The sequence below is a fragment of the Zootoca vivipara genome, chromosome 12 (genome assembly GCF_963506605.1).
Source record: "Zootoca vivipara chromosome 12, rZooViv1.1, whole genome shotgun sequence".
NCBI classification, from domain to species: domain Eukaryota; kingdom Metazoa; phylum Chordata; class Lepidosauria; order Squamata; family Lacertidae; genus Zootoca; species Zootoca vivipara.
Genome location: NC_083287.1, coordinates 25,413,294 through 25,437,589, shown reverse-complemented (window position 1 = coordinate 25,437,589; position 24,296 = coordinate 25,413,294). Strand labels below are relative to the sequence as shown.

General features: G+C 44.7%; 1 protein-coding gene across 1 annotated transcript in view; it reads left to right on the top strand.

Annotated features, from left to right (window-relative positions):
• Positions 1-16,340: 16,340 nt before the first annotated feature.
• ABCB5 (ATP binding cassette subfamily B member 5) overlaps positions 16,341-24,296 on the top strand; it is a 53,028-nt gene continuing 45,072 nt past the window's right edge. The window contains exons 1-2 of the mRNA XM_035129682.2: positions 16,341-16,578; positions 24,166-24,259. Of these exons, the coding sequence (XP_034985573.1) occupies positions 24,223-24,259 (37 nt within the window). The 5' untranslated portion in view covers positions 16,341-16,578; positions 24,166-24,222. The remainder of the gene's footprint in view (positions 16,579-24,165; positions 24,260-24,296) is intronic.

Below are 24,296 nucleotides of genomic sequence, written 5' to 3'. Positions count from 1 at the left end.
CTTTGATGTCTCTACGAAGTACTCTGATTAATTATGGAATTTTTTATCACAAGAGTCTTTATCAACACTAAGATTTGCCCTCTCCTACCTTACTCCTCATTTAAAAGGAAAGCAGCTAAAAATGAGGGGGCCCCATCTATTATGAGCTCTACATCTCCGACCTCAGATTTAATTAATTGGACAGAGACCCCCATTCCCCTCCTAACAAAGGCTACCCACCTAGAGAACGCCATGGAGCAGGAATTACTTGTATCCTTCTCTCATTTGCCAAAAATTGAACAAACAGAGATAACGGACAGACTGGATGAGCTATTACTCTGTCTTCGTAATTGAGAAGATTTTACGCTCACAAATAAGACGAATACTCCATCTAACCCGGATTGGAAAACGGGACATGAAATTCCTCTGGTGGCACCTGAATATATACCCCTATCTTACCTTCCAAGTTCCGGACTGCAGAATCCGGGACCGGCAGCCATTTTCCACCGGAAGTTGCGTCGATGTAATTTCCGGTGTTGCTTTGCCCTTCTATGGGCACCCAAAATGGCCGCCGCCGGCTTCAAAACTCACTTGTACGCATGTCAGGAAGTGTGCCGACACAACTTCCGGTGTCGCTTCGCCCATCTATGGGCACCAAAATGGCCGCCGCCAACACCGGAAGTTACGTCTAAGCACTTCCGGACATGCGTAAATGCGACTTTTGAAGCTGGCGGCGGCCATTTTGGGTGCCCATAGAAGGGCAAATCGAAAAGAAAAAAAATGGCCGCCGGCAGGAGAAAATAATGGAGAAAAACGGGAGACAAAGTGATACGGGGGACCACCGGGAAAAGGTAAGTAAAAAAGGGGTTTTCCCGGGGAAAACAGGAGACTTGGCAGCTATGACCCCTATCTTGCCCAACTGAAGTCCATGCTGAAAACCCTGCGGCCCCCCTCATCCTGTTACCAGAGAACTCATCATCTAATGGATGCATCTTCCATGACCCCAGGAAGGCTTTGGATACTATTGAGGAGATGAAATGACTCCCACCTCTTTTACTGTCCTGGAATGTTGCTGGATGGCAATCGAAAACTATGGACAAAGATTTTTTTAACTATGTGTCACAATTTAAGATTGTCCTGCTCCAAGAAACCTGGATGCAAAATCCGTTTGAACTTCATAATTATTTTGCTTCCCACTCCTGTGCTTCAATCGGCCCAAAAGGGGGAAGACCTGCTGGAGGCTTGAGCACCTTCATGTCAACAGACTTAGGAACTTACCCAAGTCAATTGAAAATCGATAAAAAATGGATTTTGGCTGTCAAGATATTCTCTGCCCGCTTTAAGATCATATGCATCAATGTATATATTCACCCTCTTATGAAACAATCTGATCTTAAAAATGTTTGCAACGAGCTGGAAGATTGTATCCTCTTTGTCACAGACAAGTTCCCTTCAGCCTCTTTAATTATTGGTGGGGACCTTAATGCAAGGTTAGGCCATTCAGATGAACAGTTGATCAATGAAAGTGGAATAGGTGTCTTAAATCCAAATGATGAATCTTGGCCCCTCTTCAGGCGCCGATCACTTGACCCAGTTGCTAACCTTGCTGGTGCATGCCTTTTCCAAATGGCATTTAGGTTAAACCTTGTTATTTTAAATGGCCGCTCTTCGGGTGATTGCTCAGGTCAATTTTCTTATTGGTCAGGCTTAAGGCAATCTGTTATCGACTATATTCTTATCTCTCAAGATCTTTTTGATGAACATATCAAATTTATGGTAGATACAAGGACCGAAAGTGACCATTTACCCCTAAATCTCAAAAGGACTGAATTTTGGGGACCCACCAGATGTGGGCTTGCCCCACATGCACTTGTATTTAATGATTTACAACAAAGAGGCAGAACCAGAATCAAATGGTCCCCTCATGTCAATAACAGGTTTAGCCTCTGGACACAATCAGCAGAAGGTCAGCTCTTCTGGGATAATTTGACCTCCAACAACGTCAAAGAGACTTCCCCAATTGATCAATACAACTTATTAACCAGAAATCTTCAATCACTGTTTTCAAAGGGCAATCCCTCTGATCCATCTAACTATAGACCAATTAGTCTTCTGAATGTGATCTGCAAACTATATACAAAACATCTGTGCCTAAAATTGTGTGAATGGTTGGACCATAATGATTTACTAGAAATTGAACAAGCAGGCTTTACATCTGGATGTTCCACTATTGATCACTGCTTAGTGTTAGATTATTTTATCTATACCCGTGTTTCTCATATTATAAGACACGTCTTATATTTATTTTTTCCTCCAAAAAACACACTATGACTTATTTTCAAGGGATGTCTTATTTTTTTCCTCCTCCTCCTGCCGCGGCCGGCATTGCTGCTGCGCCTATCACTATGTCTTATTTTCAGGGTATGGCTTATATTCCTTGAATGCTTAAAAATCCTGCTATGGCTTATTTTATGGGTATGTCTTAAAATATGAGAAACAGGGTAAATACGTGAAACATTGGAGAAAGTCATTGTATGCAGCCTTTGTGGACCTAAAGGCAGCATTTGATTCTGTGTCTAGGGGTAGGCTTTGGGCTAAATTGGCCAACATGGGTATTAACAGAAGGCTATTACTTCTGATGATTAAGCTTCATGAAAATAATACCCTTCAGATAAGATTTGCACAGGACGGCAGACTTTCTAGAGAAATCCCAGTTCAAAGAGGGGTTAGACAAGGATATTTACTAGCTCCTTTTTTATTCAACATCTATGTTAATTCTCTGATCACATGCTGTCATGAAATTGATGCCCACCCTCCCGTGTTCTCTAGTGGTAGAAAAGTACCAATTCTAATGTATGCGGATGACGCTGTTCTTCTCTCTCAAACTAAAGTTGGTTTGAAACGTGCCTTAGGGAAGTTTAGCGACCAGTGCAACACAGAATTGTTAACAATTAATTTTGCCAAAGCTAAAATTGTACGTTTTGACCGTTCCTTTAAGAAAGACAATTGGAATATAAAGGGAAACGACATAGAACAAACTAAGATCTTCCAATATTTAGGCATAACCTTCTCCTACAATGCCAAATTGTCAACACACTTGACCGCATCAGCTACTTCAGCAGGAAGAAGTGCAAATGCCATACTTAGATTATTCAGAAGGAAAGGCGCCGGCTTCCTTCCTATGGCCCTAAAAGCCTTTCAGGCAAAATCTTTAGCCCATCTCCTGTATGGCTCTCAAATCGGACCTTCTGCCAATCTTAAGACCCTTGAAACAGTACAATCAAATTTTTTAAGATCACTATTCGGTACCCCAAAGAGCACACCTAATGCAGTGTTAAGGCAAGAGGCAGGACTTCCCAGAGTGGAACTAAAAGTCTGGGAGCAAGCAATATCCCTCTGGTTGAAAATCCATTACAATCCAAAGGGAATGCTACCTCATTTCCTGGCCGCAGTTCCCTACCCACCCTGGCTTATGCAAATAACTAACAAGATCAAACAAATTGGCCTAAATCCTGAAGTTCTTTTTAATGGAACTCTGAACAAGGCAAAAATAATTATTACTCAGAGACTTCACGATGTTGAATTACAACAAGAAGATGCCTTACTTATATTATAGAATTATAGATGTCTAAAATCGTGGCCTAATTTTACAGCTGCCCCTTACTTATCTAACATCACTAACGAAGCTTATAGATGGGCCTTCTCTAGAGCCCGCTTTGAGGCAATGCCCTCAGCGGTGCTGTACAGTAAATTTATGCGGGTACCAATTCATGAGCGCCTTTGCCCTTGCATGTCTAACAAGGTAGAATCTGTGACTCACATTCTTTTATTTTGTGAATTTTATAGTGAAGAACGAGCTCGACTTATTTTACCCCTTTTATCAAAATTTACACCCTTGCAGTATTATTTGGAATTTCCCCCCGAACTCTTACGAAAATTCCTTCTGGAAGATTCCTCAAGCCCAGTGTCATATGACGTGGCCAAATTCTGCACTTTAGCTATCAAGAAACGCAAATCCCTTCTATTGCAAATCCCTTTTGTGTAATTGTTTTATTTCTGGTGATGTTATTGCTGATTTTCTTTCGTTTGGAATTATGTCATTCTGTATTGCTGGCTTTTGCTGTAATAAAAACTGAACTGAAAACAATAAACCAGCAAGCAGCCACATGAGAAAAATGCAGAGCATTTAGAAGGTTGGCTGTGAAGCCATAGGTTCGGTCAGCTGCTGCTACCTTGGGGTTTTTTTAAATAAAAAACAATAACCTGAGTTGTCAGTGCACAACCACATCGTTGATGGAATCAGACTAATGCAAGTGCATAACTGGGAAGCTGCCCTTGGCCCCAATAACTGAGCTCCTGCTATGTTGGCATTAATACCTGTGGATAGAAACTGGAGCGGCTGCTAACACACCTTGGCACTTCTCATATTGTGAACGTAAATATTAGCAAATGTCTCGACTAATTGTTTCATTTTTCTAAAATAAGAACACGGCTGTAATTGTTTGCAAAATATTCATGGAAATTTACAACAGAACTGCACTTTTAACTATCAAACATCTCCCAGTTGCTGTCTACCATATCCACAGACCTTCAGTTGGGCAAATGGTTGCATGCCACCCCAATCCCTGAGTGGTGTGAGATTCCAGGGGTCAAAACAAATGCAGGGTTCATGTTTCCTTTGGAAATGAGGCACGGCGGAAACTGTGGTGTCTTTAGGATATGTGGTTTATTGACATACATACTATATACCAAGGGTGGCCAATTCCCAAGAGACTGCGATCTACTCACAGTTAAAAACTGGCAGTGAACTACCCCCTTGGGGGGGGGGGTTCGAGTCAAAGTTCTTGAGTTTTTTTCTGGGAGGAGGTAAAATGTTGAGCTTTTTTTAGGGGAGCCACAGCCTAGGCTTGCTGATCAGAAGGTCAGCGGTGTGAATCCCCGCGACGGAGTGAGCTCCTGTTGCTCGGTCCCTACTCCTGCCAACCTAGCAGTTCGAAAGCACATCAAAGTGCAAGTAGATAAATAGGCACCGCTCTGGCGGGAAGGTAAAACGGCGTTTCCGTGAGCTGCTCTGGTTCGCCAAAGCGGCTTTGTCATGCTGGCCACATGACCCGGAAGCTGTACGCCGTCTCCCTCGGCCAATAGCGCGGGATGAGCACCGCAACCCCAGAGTCGTCCACAACTGGACCTAATGGCCAGGGGTCCCTTTACCTTTTAATGATTTACCAGTGATCTACCGCAGGCGTCCGGTGATCTACCGGTAGATCACGATCTACCTGTTGGACATGCCTGTACAACCTGAGCCCACGATGGATGGGATTCCAGCATTACACTCCAGGAAAGTCCCGTTTCTCCCATGTCTGGGTACCATGTTCACTGAGGAGGAGTTTCATTAATTAGTTCACGTTTCCACTTGTGAGTGCCTAATGCAAGATGGCATCAAGATCACCAAGACTGCAGAAATTGGCTGCATGGTCAACCAATATGTACACCTTCTGGGGCTGGGAAGTATGCTCCCATGCCCTGATCAGCTAAGTAAAACTTACCCTCCTGTATCCAGACTTTTGTTGTGGTGGTGGTCTTTGACATTGGCCTGGTGGCCCCCAATTGGATGAGGATTGTGGATTTCAGCACCTATGTGTGCCTGGATGCCAATTACTGGTTTAGTGGAATCCATGACCTAAGGTTTGATCTCTAAAAATATCAAACCTATCCATCCTGAAGGAAATCAGCCCTGAGTGCTCACTGGAAGGACGGATCCTGAAGCTGAGGCTCCAGTACTTTGGCTACCTCATGAGAAGACTCCCTGGAAAAGACCCTGATGCTGGGAAAGATGGAGGGCACAAGAAGAAGGGGACGACAGAGGATGAGATGGTTGGACAGTCTTCTCAAAGCTATGAACATGAGTCTGACCAAACTGCGGGAGGCAGTGGAAGACAGGAGTGCCTGGCGTGCTCTGGTCCATGGGATCACGAAGAGTCGGACATGACTGAACGACTAAACAACAACAACAAATTACTCTAATGCTTAATATAAAGGTGAGGCAAGCTAGTTTTGTTATTTTCTATTCTGGACTCAGATTCCTAAATATATCTTTCCACTGTTAGCCTTTTTCCTGGGTTTGTATGCTTATGCTTATGTTTATAACCTCCTTGATAAAGCATTGTGTTTATTCTGGCCTGGCATCTTAGAGTAATCTTGGTGCCTCTGAATCTGGTAGCTGGGTGCCGCAGTGTGTGAAAGTTCTAGCTAGCTCCCGAAGGTCATTGACACTGAAACATCACGCCATGTTTGTTGATTTAAAAGATGAGATGCATTTGTTCTCTGGGCCAAAGTATACTATAAAAACACAATGGTCCTATAAAGTGGTACACAGTATTTAGAGTTCAAAATGTGCTTCAGGATTTCCTGTGTGTGGAATGTCAGGCTGCTTACCCCACCTCTGTAAGATTTCGCTTCTGTTTACTCTGAGGAGCAAACTGAACCCTCGCCAAGGAGTCTTCCCAAAAAGGTAAAACTGGGGGGGGGGTCAAAGACTCCCATGGCTTCCTTGTTTCTAGTACAGGGGTTGTGGCCGGAATCTAAACTTTTTATTCTACACAGAATATATACATACTTCAGACAGTGTGCTTTCTAACTTTCCCCATGTTGAACAGTAGATTTCCTGGTGAGATATTAGAAGTTTCCTTTGAAACTCTTCTCTGGTTCAGCGCTATGGGGCAGGAGAAGGAGTTGCTATTCAAGAAATATAAGCTGAAAGCACCCTTAGCTTACATCAGATCATGAACTATTTGCTAACTCAGATGTAACAAACCCCTCCCCCAATAGCTGACCCTCTCAAACTTGCCTTCCTGCATACTTCTAAACCTTCTAAACTTTCTGACTTCCCATTTAAAGAAGACCATTTCTGATGCTTTCCTTCTCTTTCTGCACTCTTTCTTTGGAGCGGAGGATCGGGAAGGGAAGGTTGGAGGGCAGTAGACATTGTTTTTATTTGCTTGTTTGCTGCATTTATATCCACCCTTTCATCCAAGGAGCTCAAGGCTTTCTTGTTTAGTCATTTAGTTGTGTCCGACTCTTCATGACCCCATGGACCATAGCATGACAGGCACTCCTGTCTTCCACTGCCTCCTGCAGTTTGGTCAAACTCATGTTCGTTGCTTCGAGAACACTGTCCAACCATCTCGTCCTCTGTCGTCCCCTTCTCCTTGTTCCCTCAATCTTTCCCAACATCAGGGTCTTTTCCAGGGAGTCTTCTCTTCTCATGAGGTGGATAAAAGTATTGGAGCCTCAGCTTCACAATCTGTCCTTCCAGTGAGCACTCAGGGCTGATTTCCTTCAGAATGGATAGGTTTGATCTTCTTGCAGTCCATGGGACTCTCAAGAGTCTCCTCCAGCACCAAAATTCAAAAGCATCAATTCTTCGGCGATCAGCCTTCTTTATGGTCCAGCTCTCACTTCCATACATCACTACTGAGAAAACCATAGCTTTAACTATACGGACCTTTGTCGGCAAGGTGATGTCTCTGCTTTTTAAGATGCTGTCTAGGTTTGTCATTGCTTTTCTCCCAAGAAGCAGGCGTCTTTTAATTTCGTGACTGCTGTCACCATCTGCAGTGATCAAGGAGTAAAAGAAAGTAAAATCTCTCACTGCCTCCATTTCTTCCCCTTCTATTTGCTAGGAGGTGATGGGACCAGTGGCCATGATCTTGGTTTTTTTGATGTTGAGCTTCAGACCATATTTTGCACTCTCCTCTTTCACCCTCATTAAAAGGTTCTTTAATTCCTCCTCACTTTCTGCCATCAAGGTTGTGTCATCTGCATATCTGAGGTTGATATTTCTTCCGGCAATCTTAATTCCGGCTTGGGATTCATCTAGTCCAGCCTTTCGCATGATGAATTCTGCATATAAGTTAAATAAGCAGGGAGACAATATACAACCTTAAGCAGGGAGACAATATACAACAACCTTAAGCAATATACAACCTTAAGCAGGGAGACAATATACAACAAATAAGCAGGGAGACAATATACAACAATATACAAAATGTGGCAGCTAGTGCTGCCATATTTTGAAGAACAAAAGAACTGGGCGCTATGAAGGCCGTTCAAAGCAAATAAATGCAACTTGTCTCAAATTTTACCCCTGCAAAAAGAGGACGTGTCCTGGAAAAAGGGGGCACATGGCAACCCTAATTCTGCTCCTTCCCATTTTGTCCTCACAGCAACCCTGTGAGGTAGGTTAGGTTGAGAGGGAGTTTGTAGTATCATTTCCAAAAGTACAGCGGGCATATACTTAAGGCTGCTATGGAGTAGGAATTAGGATCACCCCTTCTCCTGCTCCCCAACCTGTCTGTGTTCATGAAATGGTGGTATGAAGCTCCTATGTTTGTACAAGTTGTGTGTGCAGAGGTTCTTTCCCTGCAATTAGGAGTCACTTGCAATTCCATGGCAAAACACCTTCTTTGGAGGTTTTTAAGCAGAGTTTGGACGGCCGTCTGTCACAGATGATTTAATTTAGATTCCTGTACTGCAGAAGGTTGGACTAGATGGCCCTGGGTGTGCATTCTAACTCCACAATTTTATGATTCTATATAACTAGGCTCTGCTCTGACCCTCACAGATAGACATATATGGACCCATCAAATCTCATGAACAGGGCTCAATAAATATGGACTGGTTTTCTCTTCCTGCAATTAATACTCTGGTTTATTGTTGGAAGGAAGAGTATATGTGTCATATATACATAGCCCTTTCAGTGAACACATATAGATGTAGGAATTCTAAGTGCTTGTACATACAATCTGGATTAATTAATGCCGAGCTCAAAAGGATCGTCTCGTGAATATGGATGAAGGAATAGGAAAGCTGAAACCATTTATTTGGCTTTTTAAAATAATAATAATAATCAAGCTTCATCCTGTGCTTTTCATGATGTTCTTTTCCTTGGCATGGGGAAAGTGTTGCCATTTAATTTCTGTACATCAGGGTTGCTGGTGAAAAGCAAGAAAGGAAGATTATTCTAACCATTTGTGAAAGCCCTGGATGTTTTGTCTTGGGTAAAAGGAGAAGGAGAAGGAGAAGGAGAAGGAGAAGAAGGAGAAGAAGGAGAAGAAGGAGAAGAAGAAGAAGAAGAGTTTGGATTTGATATCCCGCTTTATCACTACCCAAAGGAGTCTCAAAGCTGCTAACATTCTCCTTTCCCTTCCTCCCCCATAACAAACATGAGAATTATGTGGGGCTTTTGTGTGCTGGGTGCTTTTATAACATCATCCAAAGAGAAGGCATTTAGGGTTAACTGAACATTTATAGGAACTTGGCAAGACTGATTTTAGAAGCCTACATTGTCCTGAAGGCTGCCCTAATCTTTTAAATTTATGATAGCCTTACTGTTTTTTTCTTTCATCAGTTAAGATCTGCTGATGTTTGACGCAGATTCGAAGAATGTATGGCTAAGGTTGTACCTCTCACCTATTGTAGTAGAGAAGGTTGAGAAACTCATGCTGAACCAAATGTGACTAATGTCAGGACAGAAGGCATTTGGTGTAGAAGACTTCCTATTTTTAGTAAACAAACAAACACTGTTACCACGTAGAAGTACATTGCTTGGGTTTAATACACTGTTTGCTCTAGGAAAAAGGAAAGCGGCTGAGTTATACTCCTAAATTTCTAGTCAATCATGAGTTAGAAAGATCTGTGAACAATTAATACAAGTATGTGCAGGTTTCAACAAATCTGTTTGCCATGGCGAGCATGGCATCACCCCCTGTCAAGCATGACAAGCAGCCAGCCTTCCTCCTGACTCCTGAAGCTGCAGAGGAGAGTGCAGGTCATGGACCAACAATCCATATTAACCCTTATCTCCAAAGCAGGGGATTGATTGGCAGCCACATGGCCTATATAGTCTCGAAGATGCCTTGACCATGCAGGACAAGATTAGCCTTCCATGCTCTAGAAAAGCAGGTGGGAATGTTGGTTGCAGCAGCAGAGGAAGCCGCTCAGGCGCCTGGGGCGGTGCACCCAGGGGCAGGGCGAGCCGCCCATAGGGGTGGGGTGAGGGCAGGGTGAGCTGCCCATAGGGAGTCTGCCTGCCTCCTCCCACTCAGCCGCCCTATAGCTGGGGGGGGGAGGCAGCGGGCAGACCGTTTGGGCAACACTGAACCTGCATGCGCCCAAGTCACCGTGTCTCTCTCAGGAGAGATGCGTGGCTTGGGAACACTGCAAACCCCGCGGTGAGTCCTTCCTGGCATTTTGTCACCCCCCTCAGTGGTGACAACCAGGGCGGACCGCACCCACCGTACCTCCCTTCCTCCGCCCCTGGTTGGTTGTCTCTGCCCAAAGGTGCATGAGATGCCTTCTGGCAGCAGAACACTAGAGGACACGGGGCACCTTCATGCAGCCATGTCCAATGGCACAGCTCCACCCCCTTCAACAAGAATGGGTGAGACAGATCTGAACGGAATCTATGTAATACAAATCATCCGACTGCAGAAAGAGCGTGGGTTCATTTTTTTGTTTGACTGCTTACACATCACTCTGCTTCCAACACCGCTAAAATAATGGTTTCCATAAAAATTGTGTATCCTTATTTATGTGCATAGATTCAATTTTAGAAATATTGCTACAAATGAAATTGAAATACCATGCATCTACCATAATGACCTGCATCCCTGCTTCTACTGTAGGCGCTGTTGACGGGTAGTTTGAAAGACCCCCTAAGCAGATCTTCAAACAGAGGCATTCTTTATAGGCCAAGTAACAAGCTACTCTTTAAAAAGTAGAAATAGCTGTGGCTCTCGCATCTGCTCTTTGGTACATACATGACTCTTGCCCAGTGCCGGATTTACATATAAGCAAAACAGGCTATAGCTTAGGGCCCCACTCTCGGGGGGGGGGGGCAAAAAATTAAAGGAAAAGAAAACCTGGGTGTACATTTCCAAAATATAAGATAAAAAACAAATAAAATAAAACCAACATACAGCAACAGTCTTTTGTGTTGTGTAGGCTCCTAGGGATTACCATATACATATTCAACACACAAAAACAGTGACAATTTGTTGTTGACAAAGGACAGCTGGACATATAAAGGGCCCCATTACCTTCAGTACCTTAGGGCCTCATCAAACCTAAATCTGGCCCTGCCTATTTCCATATTCAGATAACAGAGATCACAGAGACAATAAATTTGTGACCTGCAAACCAGCATTCAGATCCAGCTGAGGAAAGGCTGACCTTTCCTTACCTGTGATTTTGTTAAACGTTGTGCAATGAGACAGTGCCCTTGGGTCTTCTTGCTGGTGACTGTAACAAGAGTGCAGCTCTCTCTCGTCACTTCTGTCAGCTGGCCATTGGGACAGAGTTGTTTCTGGTAAGGAAAGGGGAAGCAAGCTCCCCTCAGCTGCTGAGGCTCTGGCTAATGACTAAGGTCATGCTGGCCTCAGCCTTGCTGTCCTGTTTTGCTTATTTATTTATTTATTTATTTAGTCAGTCACATAGCTGCCAAGTTATCCCTTTTTTACAGGGATTTTCCCTTATGCTGAATAGGCTTCCTCGCGAGAAAAGGGACAACTTGGCAGCTATGGTCAGTCATCCATTCAAAAAATTTTACATCCCACCTTTCCTGCGATCTGGAGCTCAAGGCAGCTAAGAACTAATAAAACTGCACAAAATAAGTCATCATTTAATTGACATTGCAGTCACAGCAGCAACAATTTTTGTTTTAATATATTTTGATTAAAGATTTCTTAGTTTACAAAAAGAGGTCCATTGTCTCTCTCTTTTTCAAGTAGCGTTTTCTACAGATCAGTTTCATTTGCGCGGTCAGGCGGGTCAAGGCGGGTCAAGCCCCCAGGCAGCCCCCGAGCGGAATGATGACACAAGACCACGTTCTATTGGATGAAAATTGGCCACAACTTTATTAAGATTTCGGATGTAGGGAGACCTTGGCTCAGGCATTGGGCGTCTATCCTTCCCAGCCCCCAGCCATGGATCTGGGTATTTTTCAGGGTTATCCAGCATGTGTGGGGGTTGGGCTAGCTCTGGAGAACATATGTTCAAGCAGATAGCCCCCCCCCCCTTTGATCGCAGCCGCTGGAGAGGGAGGGCGATGACAGCCTATTGTGTATGGTCAATGCCTCCCCCTTAGCCCCATTTACAGGAACCCTGTTATTGCCACCGCAATGGGGGCAAGGGGTCACCACCCCATGCCCCCCTATTTATGTAGATGACTAAAGGATTCTGCCCAAGGCCTGCATCCGCCAAAGTTGTGACGAATTGCTACAGGAAAGGCGAAACCTGCCAATGCAGGGAAATTCCTTTCCGGCCCTTCAACAGCAGCCTTGTCGTAGCAGCGCCTGTGTGCGTGTAGCCCTGTGGAAGAAGATAACCTGTAATGCAATCATTAATTAATTTATTATTTTGGGAGTGGAGGGTGGGAAAGCTTCTGGAGCCATCAACTGCTTCCCAGGAATGACTCTGGTTCAGCCATGTTCAAGGTAAAGTTACCTCCTCCTACCTGGCCAACCCCCCTCAGCAACGCCTCCCCGAGCTGGATTGGACAGGTAACTGCATCGGCGGAGATCACCAGTATCCAGCCCGGGAAGGCAGTGCTGGCCTCCGAACTTCCAGGGCTGCCCCAGGGATCCCATGGCGCTGCACACGACCGTGCAAAATGCGCCTCCCCTTTGATGTGGGGAACGGCCATTATTGTGAGACATTAGTGTTACATACAGTGTTAGGTTAGGAAGAAAAGAGGGGGGAAGAGGGGGAGGGGGTGGTGAGTGGGGTGGGGTCGGGTGGCCATGCCCCTATTCTTCTCCTTAGTGCATGTGTGGGGTTTTGTTTCAGCGTCACTTGTGTTGGTTCTCTTACTATTCACTAACGCCCACCATTCCTTGATGGTGAGAGAGGTTGGGGGTGGCCTAGGGTGTGGTTGGTTGTTTCTGATTGGCTGTGGTGAACTTTGTTTCCTTGTGTGAGTGGGGTAGGTGGGTGTTTTTGGATCAGGTTAGCTAGACTGATTTGTATGCTGTCGGCGGATTTTTGTTGTCACCTTGTTGGACAATAAAGGAGAGCCATATTAGGGTGAAGGCGTCTTCTATTTGTCCCAGTTTCAGTTTATTGGTGAGTTTTTTCTAATAAGCCTGTTTCCCATACTATTGGATACCATTGGTCCATGCTTACTCCTGACAGGTCTCGCCAGTGTCTGGTTACGATGCTTCTGGCTTCTGAGAGTAGGTGGGTTATGAGCTCTTTATGATGTGAGTGGGCATTATTATCTTGGAAGATGTTTAGTAGGGCCAGTTCTGGGGTGACTTCTTAATACTTGCTTAGTTATTTTGCATATTTCTTTTATGATGGATGTCCAGAAGAGTTGGGTTTGGGGGCATTCCCACCACATGTGGAGGTATGTACCTGTGGAGGTGCACCCTCTCCAGCATTTTGGTGAGGTTCCTGGGCATATAGCAGCAGCAATTCAGTGCCAAATAGTATCAGTAAAGTCACACCTGGAAATGGTTTACCCCCTTACACAAACTCCTGGACAGTATAAAGCTATACACTGTATATGACCGGGGGGGCGGGGAGAGAATACCTCCTCCCCGCCATCTCCCACTGCGCAGGCACATATTGTCCCCAGCAAACAGGTGAGATTTCAAAGTGTAGTATTTAATAAAGCCCACCTCGATTTAACTAGTGTAGTGCGATAAAAGTACAACAAATACAGCAGAATATCTGTATCTGAAGAAGTGTGCATGCACACGAAAGCTCATACCAATAACAAACTTAGTTGGTCTCTAAGGTGCTACTGGAAGGAATTTTTTTATTTTGTTTCGACTACGGCGGACCAACACGGCTACCTACCTGTAACTACAGCTGAATAATTTGCTGATAGAGGAGTAGGGAAATAAAAACAGCAATGTCGTATCTTACCCTCTTCTCCTCCCTCCCTCAGTGGCAGTGGTAATATCAAGTTTAAAAACTGCAAGATATTGCAACCAAACCACACCATTTCCGCAACCCTCCCAGGGCCCTGATAGCAGAAGTTGGATTGTGCTTCTCACTTCTGGTTTTTTGTCCTGCCCCCGCCCCGCCCCCGCAAAGTAATATCTGCATAATAAGCAGCAAAGTAGGACATGGGTGGCGCTGTGGGTTAAACCACAGAGCCTAGGGCTTGCCGATCAGAAGGTCGGCGGTTCGAATCCCCACAACAGGGTGAGCTCCCGTTGCTCGGTCCCTGCTCCTGCCAACCTAGCAGTTCGAAAGCACCTCAAAGTGCAAGTAGATAAATAGGTACTGCTCCGGCGGGAAGGTAAACGGCATTTCCGTGCGCTGCTCTGGTTCTCCAGAAGCAGCTTAGTCATGCTGGCCACATGACCCGGAAGCTGTACACCGGCTCCCTCGGCCAATAAAGCGAGATGAGCGCCTCAACCCCAGAGTCGTCCGCGACTGGACCTAATAGTCAGGGGTCCCTTTACATTTTTAAGCAGCAAAGTAACAGATTTTGATATGAGAGGCATTCCCTTTCACAGCATGCCAAGTGTCTTCTCAAGCTAGACCCAAGGTAATTTTGCTCTGCTTTTTATAGAAGCTGCTGGCTGTACCAAAGCCATCAAAGTACACTACAATTATGTATTGTTATCTTTTGGGACAAAAAATATTATTCAAAAATTCTAAAATGATGCAAATCATACCCCGAGCTATGCAGAAAGAGGAAGTGAATGCTGTCATTCTCAAAGAAAAAACGGTGATGGTCAGAGTTGGAAGAGCTAAATGTCAAGCTTCACTTATGTAGCAACAACCAAGGTTGCTTGGAAAGGTGTTATGTGTTGATCATTTCCTCATCAGAGTAGCAGCCCAAAGAGTGCAGGGCTCTAAACTGCCTTTCCAATTGAAAATAAGAATTCCTGGAATGGACCTTGCAAGGATGTATGGCATTATGTCTATATTTGTGGTACTGCAGAAACCACTATATTATAAATTCTATTACCTTGATACTTCATATATGAATATGTACAACTGATAAAGCCCAGCAGGGCGAGTTGCATGACTTTGATATACTAGGTACGTATAAACATGTACCGCTGATGAAGCCCACGAGAGCAAAACAAGGCATTATTCCGAAAATCCTTGTCAACTCTGTGGAACTGTAGTAGGCTCCAACATGGACTTTATGAACATATGTGGAACAGAAACTAGCAAATATTTGGTCTTCATGAATGAACTTATCTATTGAGACTTCCGTCTATATTATTGCACTTTATATGTTGTTTATGTGCAAGATAACGATTTGATATTGTGATAAGAAAATATAGAAGAGTATTGTTTATTCGATTTTGGTTCGTGCAGTATCAGCTGTACTTAAGAACGACATTCCTGAGCTGTTTTCTACATTTAAGCTGGTTCTTGAGCTATTTACAACCATATATGACCACTGATAGGGGCATTTTAAAGTTGCCTGAGCTACAAGGAAACCACTTGTCTGGGAGAAGCAGCAGCTCCCATGCTGTCATCATAACATGTAAATCAGGGGTTATCCACCTTTCTGGACCGGTGTGCATGACTCAAATTTTGGGAGAGCGCTGGGGAAACCCATCAGAAAATAGGTTGCCAAGGTTGCCAGTGAAAGCTTTAGTGGGCGACCCATGATGTAAATTATCCAAATACTGTACAATGATCAGTGGGGCCTGATATCCCAGGCCCCAAATACCTAATTGGCACTCTGACAATTGATCAGAACTATCCCCATTCATGTGGTTTGGCCATTGAAATATTACGCAAGCTAGGATTCAGCTGCTTGCAGAAGAGCAACTTCTAGTCAACATGAGCCATGTTTAAAGGATCTTCCAGTACAGATTCAGGACTTAACAACATAGAAAACTGTGTTGTTGTAGCAGTCCCACTCATCTGGAGGGCACCAGATTGGCGAAGCCTGTGATGATCATGGGAGAAATCCAGACCAACGTTTGAGTTGCGCTGGACAAAAATAGAAAGTCTCTGCAGCACCCAAGTTAATTATTGTTGACTTTGTAGGCATTCTCAAAATACCAGGAGGAGGGTCAGTTGCTCCTATATAGGCTATATCAGGCATCCCCAAACTGCGGCCCTCCAGATGTTTTGGACTACAATTCCCATCATCCCTGACCACTGGTCCTCTTAGCTAGGGATCATGGGAGTTGTAGGCCAAAACATCTGGAGGGCCGCAGTTTGGGGAAGCCTGCGGCTATATCAAGTATTTTACAAGGCATTTTCATTTTAAAAGTCGTCTCGGAGCTTGCCACTGAACAGAGCCCAACAGACCCAGACAGAGGCATAAATACATCTGCTTCCGGATTAGTTTTTTTCTTTTTTTCATCCGTTTTTCTAGCTTCAGGGTTGCTAAGGGGAATTCTGCAGGTCACGCCACCTTCCTTGAGGCGAAAGAGCCGCCTGGGCGTGCCTCCTTTATAGCTGCAAAGGGGCGTTCACGCGGCGCAGCTCGCAGGCGAGGCTTGTTCGACGAGAGCCGCGCTGCATCTCTCCGGCGAAGGCATTCAGGTCCGGAGCGCCTGGGCTTGCCGCGCGCGAGCGGCGTCGTCTCAGGTGGTCCCCATCGGGTCCCAGGTGAGTTGCTGCAGGATTGAAATGTTGTGGGGGGGGGTGTCGGGGGTGGGATAGCGGTCACACTTGGAAGGCTTCTCTCATTGCATCCGACGGCAGACTCCTTCCGCCGACCAGAAAGTTTTTGGAACGCAGTTTCTGCCTTTCAAACGCACCCACTGATCTAGGAGTCTACTCTGAAGTAAGTCCCACTGGGCTCAGTGACATTTAACTCCCAGGCAAGTGCCTATACTAGGACTAGTGGAGCCTCGAGATTTCTGGCTGCTTGGCAAGTGCAAACCTGCGCGTGTCTACTGTGAAGTAAGTTGCCGTGAGATCAATAGGGCTTACTCGCGGGTAAGTGGATTTACAGGGCTGCCGTCTTAAGGATGCTTCGGGTCTTAAGCCAGATTTTAGCGACGCGTTGTAAAGAATAAAGTAATAAGGCTTTACTAGTAAGAGAGAGACGTTCATGAGGTTGTGTGTCTGTGCGCCGCGCGCGATTTAAGTTAAGAATGTGTGCGACTCCCCCTCTCTGCCTTTGGGGCAGAAGCCCCACCTCACGCGGGATGGATTGGCGCGTGTTTGCACAACCTGCTGCCTTTGGATTCTTTCCGCTGCGGTGGAAGAGCGAGGCAATGGCATTTGCCTCCAAACTATCTCTCCAACTTCCCCTCCCCTCTTCCGAGGTCCTTACTTTGGGTCAGGGTAATCAAAGGGTAATCAAAGGGTAATCCCAGTTACCTCCCAACTGGGATTACCTCCCCCAAACCGCCTTCCCTTAATATACAATAGCCCATTATCAAACAGAATTTGGTTATCCATGTCATGAAATTCTACTCAATATTGATCCACAGCAGAACTCCGACGTATAGTTAGCAGAGTAAAAACTTAAACACGTTGCAGGATTCCCAAAAAATAGACTGGAGGCAATTGTATTTCATCCAGCAGGGCTTTACTGCTACTGAAGGCAAATGAACATAATGGTCACAAATCCAATATACATTCAGGATTGGCACGGTCCATAAGAAACCAGTTGCAGCAGACTTAACGTAAACTTACAATAACTTATATAATAAGTCTAAACCTTAACATGAAGCTTATTCTTGTAGCATCTAACAATCCAAAGTCATTTAATCCATTTGAGTTTTGGAGATTCTGTGTTGTATTCTAGAATCTAGAACAGTAGCTTTATTAGTAATTAAACAGAAAAGTGTGTGTGTGTGTGTGTTGTGTCACCTTAAAAGATGAAACAATTTCATCTGGTAGAAATAAATTCAAGCCTAATTAAAGTGTGTGCTGCGATAAATTTTAGTCTTTAAGGTGCCGCATACCACCTTTTCTGCCTCTGATATGTGTTCATCAAGGGGTTCTCCTTTCTGTTTAAATTATACTATGAATAAAGCCAAAGAATGAGTAATCTTGAAAATTTCTACTTGTTCTGATATATTACGCAGCAATAACAGGATTCTAAATGTCAAACCGAATCGGTGAATGGAAGAATGATTTTACACAATAGAGAACTGCAAACAGGAAAAAGACAGAATTCCTTTACAGTTAGTTAGTACTGTATATTATTTACAATAATAAAATACAAAATACACTTTTGAAACAAAACTGTGCAAATACTAAAAAGATTCAGCCAAGAAAAAGCTATCTTAAAACATATTTCCATGTATATGAATCTGTTTATCTTGGATGCCTGCACTTACACAGGTGCCCCCCCCAACTTCTTAACTTTTCCCACTGATGTACCCAATAATGTGTTGAAAGCTTTTGCATTTGTTTGCAATTGCTTATTAAAGGGAGTATGCTAAGAACAATTGTTTCCTGCAAAACACATTGACCCCCCAACCCATCTCCCACTAGTCCCTATTGCCCGTGGTCAAATTTCTGGCCCTATTCTTGAGCAAATTGCTCATCCAAAGTGGTGGCCTTTCCAACACTAGACATTCTTGGATGACACTGATGAGTTTCTTGCCTGGGTTTGGTAGTGAAACTGCTTCGATGGCCCTGGTGGACTGCATTTACTTTGAGAAGGACAAGGGAAATGTAATCCTCTTCATTCTCCAGGAACGTTTGATACCATGAACCCATGATACTGTGTACCAGATTTGAGGACAGAATTTGTGATTCTGCTCCTCCTATCTGTCAGATCGATTCCAGAAGGTGGTGCTGGATTATATAATAATAATAATTTATTATTTATACCCCGCCCATCTGGCTGGGTTTCCCCAGCCACTCTGGGCGGCTTCCAACCGAATATTATAAACAATACAGCATCAAACATTAAAAACCTCCCTAAACAGGGCCGTCTTCAGTTGTCATTTAAAGTAAAATAGTTGCTTATTGCCTTGACATCTGCTGGGAGGGCGTTCCACAGGGCGGGTGCCACTACCGAGAAGGCCCTCTATCTGGTTCCCTGTAACCTCACTTCTCACAATGAGGGAACTGCCAGTAGGCCCTCGGCACTGGATTGCAGTGTCCGGGTTGAACGATGGGGGTGGAGACTCCTTCAGGTATACAGGACCGAGGCCGTTTAGGGCTTTTAAGGTCAGTACCAACACTTTGAATTGTGCTCGGAAACGTACTGGGAGCCAGTGTAGATCTCTCAGGACCAGTGTTATGTGGTGCCGGCGGCCACTCCCAGTCACCAGTCTAGCTGCCGCATTCTGGATTAATTGCAGTTTCTGGGTCACCTTCAAAGGTAGCCCCATGTAGAGCGCATTGCAGTAGTCCAAGCGGGAGATAACCAGAGCATTGAGAACCTTTGCTTTAATCCATGTCATTTATGCAATAGGGCATCGCAGGGCAGTGGGCATAGCATGGGTTGCCAGCACCCAGGGCAAGGCAAGTATTGCTCCCCCTAACCTGTGGACTGTTAACATTGAGTCCCTCTCACCAGTCCAGTACTGAACGCCTTACCCTCCAGGCACATGTTTCATATCCCACATAAGTGTGTTTGGGATCCCAGCCTTTGGCATGGAAAGGTGTGCATGTGGCAACAATTAGGTGTTTGTAAAGCAGGCTTTCTGTTGCGTGTCAACCAGGGCACACACGGCTCTGCCCTTGATTCTGTGTGAACAAGCCCCCTGTCCCCCGTCTTTCCTTGCCCTATTGAAACCACTGTTTAGGCCACACTCAGGACAAACCCTCAGTTAGGAACCCTCTGCAAGAGAGCACATTGGCCAAGATTTTATCTGTAAGAAAATTAAATCGAAATTTACAGCCCTCCTGGAGGCGGGAAGGGAAAGTTCTGGGTCTCGGGTCGTAATACTAGCCAAGATGAGACTGCACATCTCATTTGTCAGCATCAGATTAAGGCTTCCCTCCAAAAGGGGTTGTGGTTGTTGTTGTTATTGCAGGTGGTCTATTAGACCGTTAATCCATTTCTATAGTACTGTATTGTTTACATGATGATTAGTGATCCACAAATCACTTAGGTCGAAGTAACAGAAGTGTCCTGATTTGCCTTTTGCACCTAGATGTTTAATCACAGAAACTTGCTCTTTCTCAAAGAACTAAGTCCCAAATACTGTGCTTAGGATTGGGATATGTTCTGACACTCTTACTTGGAAGTAAGTGCCACAGAAAGAGATCCAATTGAAGCTGTTCAGGACATGATGCTGTGTAAATCGCTTGCTGAGTTCCGCTCCCTTTTTCATGGGCTGATTCTTGTTTTGTTTTTGGAATCGCGAGGAAATGCCTCTTAGTTAGATGGCCTCCTCCAGCCCCTTCCTTCTTGGGGAAGGTCTGCAAATATTATCCCTCTTTGCCGTCAATTGGAGTGTGTACAGATGTGAGATCTCATGGCTGCACCATCGTTGCCTCCTCACTCCCTCCAAGGCCCTGGCTTGTCCTTCTCCTTCTCTCCATCCTCACTTTGTTCTCCTCCCCTTTCTCTGTCTTTAAATAGATTTCAAGGCACTTCCTGCCCAGGAGCAGCTGTTGAGCTCTCCAGAGGGAAAGCAAGCACTCACTTTCCCGTCAATAGCCTCCAGTTTGTTTTCAGGTCGGATTCTATGTGCTAGTTCAGAACCACAAAGGCAATCTTAAAGTCTTTAAAAAACAAATAAACAACAAAATGAATTGGTGCTAATAAAGATAACAGTGCAAACTTGTCTGTTCAGCACAAATATGTGGAGAGCGTATTGTTGTGTTTTTATAGGCCTTTACCTTGTCTAACAGCTGTTGTCAAAATTGTGATGTAGTTATAGTATTATGAGTTGCGGGGGAAGTTGAAACAAAAATTTAAAAAATCCTTCCAGCAGCACTTTAGAGACCAGCTAAGTTTGTCATTGGTATGAGCTTTCGTGTGCATGCACACTTCTTCAGATACACTGAAACAGAAGTCACCAGACCCTTATATATAGTGAGAGGGTGGGGAGGGGTATTACTCAGAAGGGTGGTGGGAATGGGTGATTGACTGATAGCTGTTGACGACTGTTAATCATAGCTGCCAAGTTATCCCTTTTTTAAGGGATTTTCCCTTATGCTGAATAGGCTTCCTCGCGAGAAAAGGGAAAACTTGGCAGCTATGCTGTTAATGACTGCAATTGGTCTTACAGGGAAAAGCAAGGGGTGAGATGGCTAAAGATAGCTTTATCGTGTATAATGAGATAAGAATCCAATGTCTTTATTCAGACCAGGTCTCTCCACGGTTTTAAGCTTGGTAATAAGTTGCAGTTCAGCAACTTCTCTTTCCAGTCTATTTCTGAAATTATTTTGTAATAAGACAGCTACTTTGAGATCTTGTATAGAATGTCCTGGGAGATTGAAGTGTTCTCCTACTGGTTTCTCTGTCTTGTGATTCCTGATGTCAGATTTGTGTCCATTTATCCTTTGGGGAAGTTGAGACCTTTTTAGCCTATGGAACCAGCAAGTGTTGAAATACCAACCAGCCTAGCTTCCTGATAAGGTGATTGCCTGTGTGATGGTCCATTAAGAGAACACAGGTGGTGTGAGATGGCAAATGATTAGGGGAGGCCCTACCTAGACAAACAAAGGCAGAGTTTGAAGTAGAGTTTTGGGACTGCGATGTGAACTAGAGAAAAAGCAACAAGCTGGAGAGGGAGTCGGAAAACAGTGTTTGATTTTTGTTGGAATCCAACGCTGTGCCTATGAGAGAAACAAGACCTTTTGGGGATGCTAATTCTGCGAACCCCTCCATCATAGTCTGAGGTGGTAGATAAGAGTAAATAAACCAAATATCATAAAGACACCACAGTCTCCACTGTGCCTCATTTCTAAAAGGAAACACGAACCTTGGGTAAGCGCCTGAAAGGCCTCCAATCCCGAACCACTCAGAGATTGGGGTGGTGGGCAACAATATGGTCTAAACAAAGAATCAGAATCAGAAGAATCTTTATTTGCATCAGCCACTTGTTGCTGTTGTTTAGTCGTTTGGTCATGTCTGACTCTTCGTGACCCCATGGACCAGAGCACGCCAGGCACTCCTGTCTTCCACTGCCTCCCGCAGTTTGGTCAAACTCATGTGCGTAGCTTCGAAAACACTGTCCAACCATCTCGTCCTCTGTCGTCCCCTTCTCCTTGTGCCCTCAATCTTTCCCAACATCAGGGTTTTTTCAGGGAGTCTTCTCTTCTCATGAGGTGGCCAAAGTATTGGAGCCTCAGCTTCACGATCTGTCCTTCTAGTGAGCACTCAGGGCTGATTTCCTTCAGAATGGATAGGTTTGATCTTCTTGCAGTTCATGGGGCTCTCAAGAGTCTCCTCCAGCACCATAATTCAAAAGCATCCATTCTTCGGCGATCAGCCTTCTTTATGGTCCAGCCTTCACTTCCATACATCACTACTGGGAAAACCATAGCTTTAACTATACGGACCTTTGTTGGCAAGGTGATGTCTCTGCTTTTTTAAGATGCTACTAGCCATAGCAATAAAATAAAATATAATGTACTGATAGAGGTAAAAACTTAACTATACAACATACATTCTGGAGGTTTAACATCCATAACCAAACAATAGATCTTTTTCTAATTGCTAAAAAGTTTGCATTTTCTGCTGTCACATGATTAACTTAATCTCAGGCCCGGCTCTAGGTAGACCCCCGGTGGCGCAGGGCACCATGGCGCCGGCCCGACAGAAAGGCGCCGCGAGCTGCGCCCGCCCGCTGGCCGGCCGGTCCACCGGTCCGCCGCGCAGCTGCGCCTGTGGGAGCCGCGCTGCGCGCAGCACCCGCCCACCCGCCCACCGTGCTGGGAAACGGGGCGGGAGGGCACTAGAGAGATCGCGTTGTGCCTGACCGCCCGCCGCTGCGCCCACCCGCCCACCGCGCTGGGAAACGGGGCGGGAGGGCGCCGGAGAGATCCGGCGCACCACAGAGGCAGGGGCGTTTAAGACGGCCCTGCTTAATCTGTTGGAAGAAAGGACACCGTAGCAATGGTTGAGCCAGGGGCATATGAAGGGGAATGCGGTGGGGACGGTGCCATTCTAGAGGGGGGTGACAAAATCCCTCCTGGGTGGATTGCGCTGCCGTGCCATAATCAGCTCCCTGCTGCGAGGATTGCGCCGCCTCGCCGCGATTGGACACCCCCTCCCCCGAGGATCGCCTCACCATGCCGCTCGAGGTGCAGGAGCGGCTAGCTCCGCCACTGGGGTGAGCAACCCGGCATGGACAGTAGCAGAGGGGTAATAACCTCACTCCTCGAATCTTTATAAAGAGTGCAAGCTGGAAGCACACGAGCCACTGATTCAATACTGCCATCTCCACAGGGACGTAAGCGTTTTTCCAGCAAAAAATATTGAAATCAACCCTTGAGTATAGCTGAATACAGTATATTTAATCTTGCATAAGTGAAAACGTGTCTGTATTTTGGAATTGTTAAACTTTGCAAATAGGGTGCCAATGTATCAAAGTGACTAGGCGGAAAATAATCATACCTTGGACAAAATTTCCTTATCGTGACCAAATTATTCTGTTTCTCAGTATCATATAGGCCCTGACTAATTAAATTATTTGCTTTACTGAAGCCCAGGGTTTTTTTGGGGGGAGGGGCGTTTTTGTTGAAGCCCAGGGTTAATAACTGTTGTGGTGTTAAACCAGAAAAATAAAGTTTTTCGTTGACAATTTTAGTCCAAGCACTCTCATTACAATCTTGCAATATTAAGGGTAGTAGAACAGTGGGGTTTGTAATTCAACAGAGGGGAGGTTAGCCTCTAAACACAATGAAGCATTTGGAACACAGGATGGAACAGGAAAAAATGGCCTTAGGGATTTAGACCGAACAGCTTCTATAGATCCAGGGTGAGCACCTGTCCAGATCTGAGCCCCATATAATAACTGTACTAGGGGTTTAGCTTTAAACACTTCAAGTGCTGATGGTATGTTATTGCCACTTTTTGTATGGAAAAAGCGTGTCAGAATTTGAATAAGCAGATATTTCCACAAATAAACCATGAAAATTACATCTCGGTGTTTAATGAGGATCAGAATAAATTATATTATACAATATTGATCCTGTCCAGAGGGTATTAATGATACAAATATGTAAAAAGAATGAAATAAGGAAAAAATGAAGGTGATCTAAAGAAAATGTTTAACGTCAGTTTTAAAAATGAGTATATTATATCAGTGTGCTCTTTTTACACAGATTTTGGGTGAAGACCATTTCCCTCTCTACCATAGAACGGGACCATAGAACAAAACCATGAGAAGTTACACAGTGAATCAAGTGTCCAAAACTGGTAAATTGTAATATATTTAGTTACTCCTTAATATTTG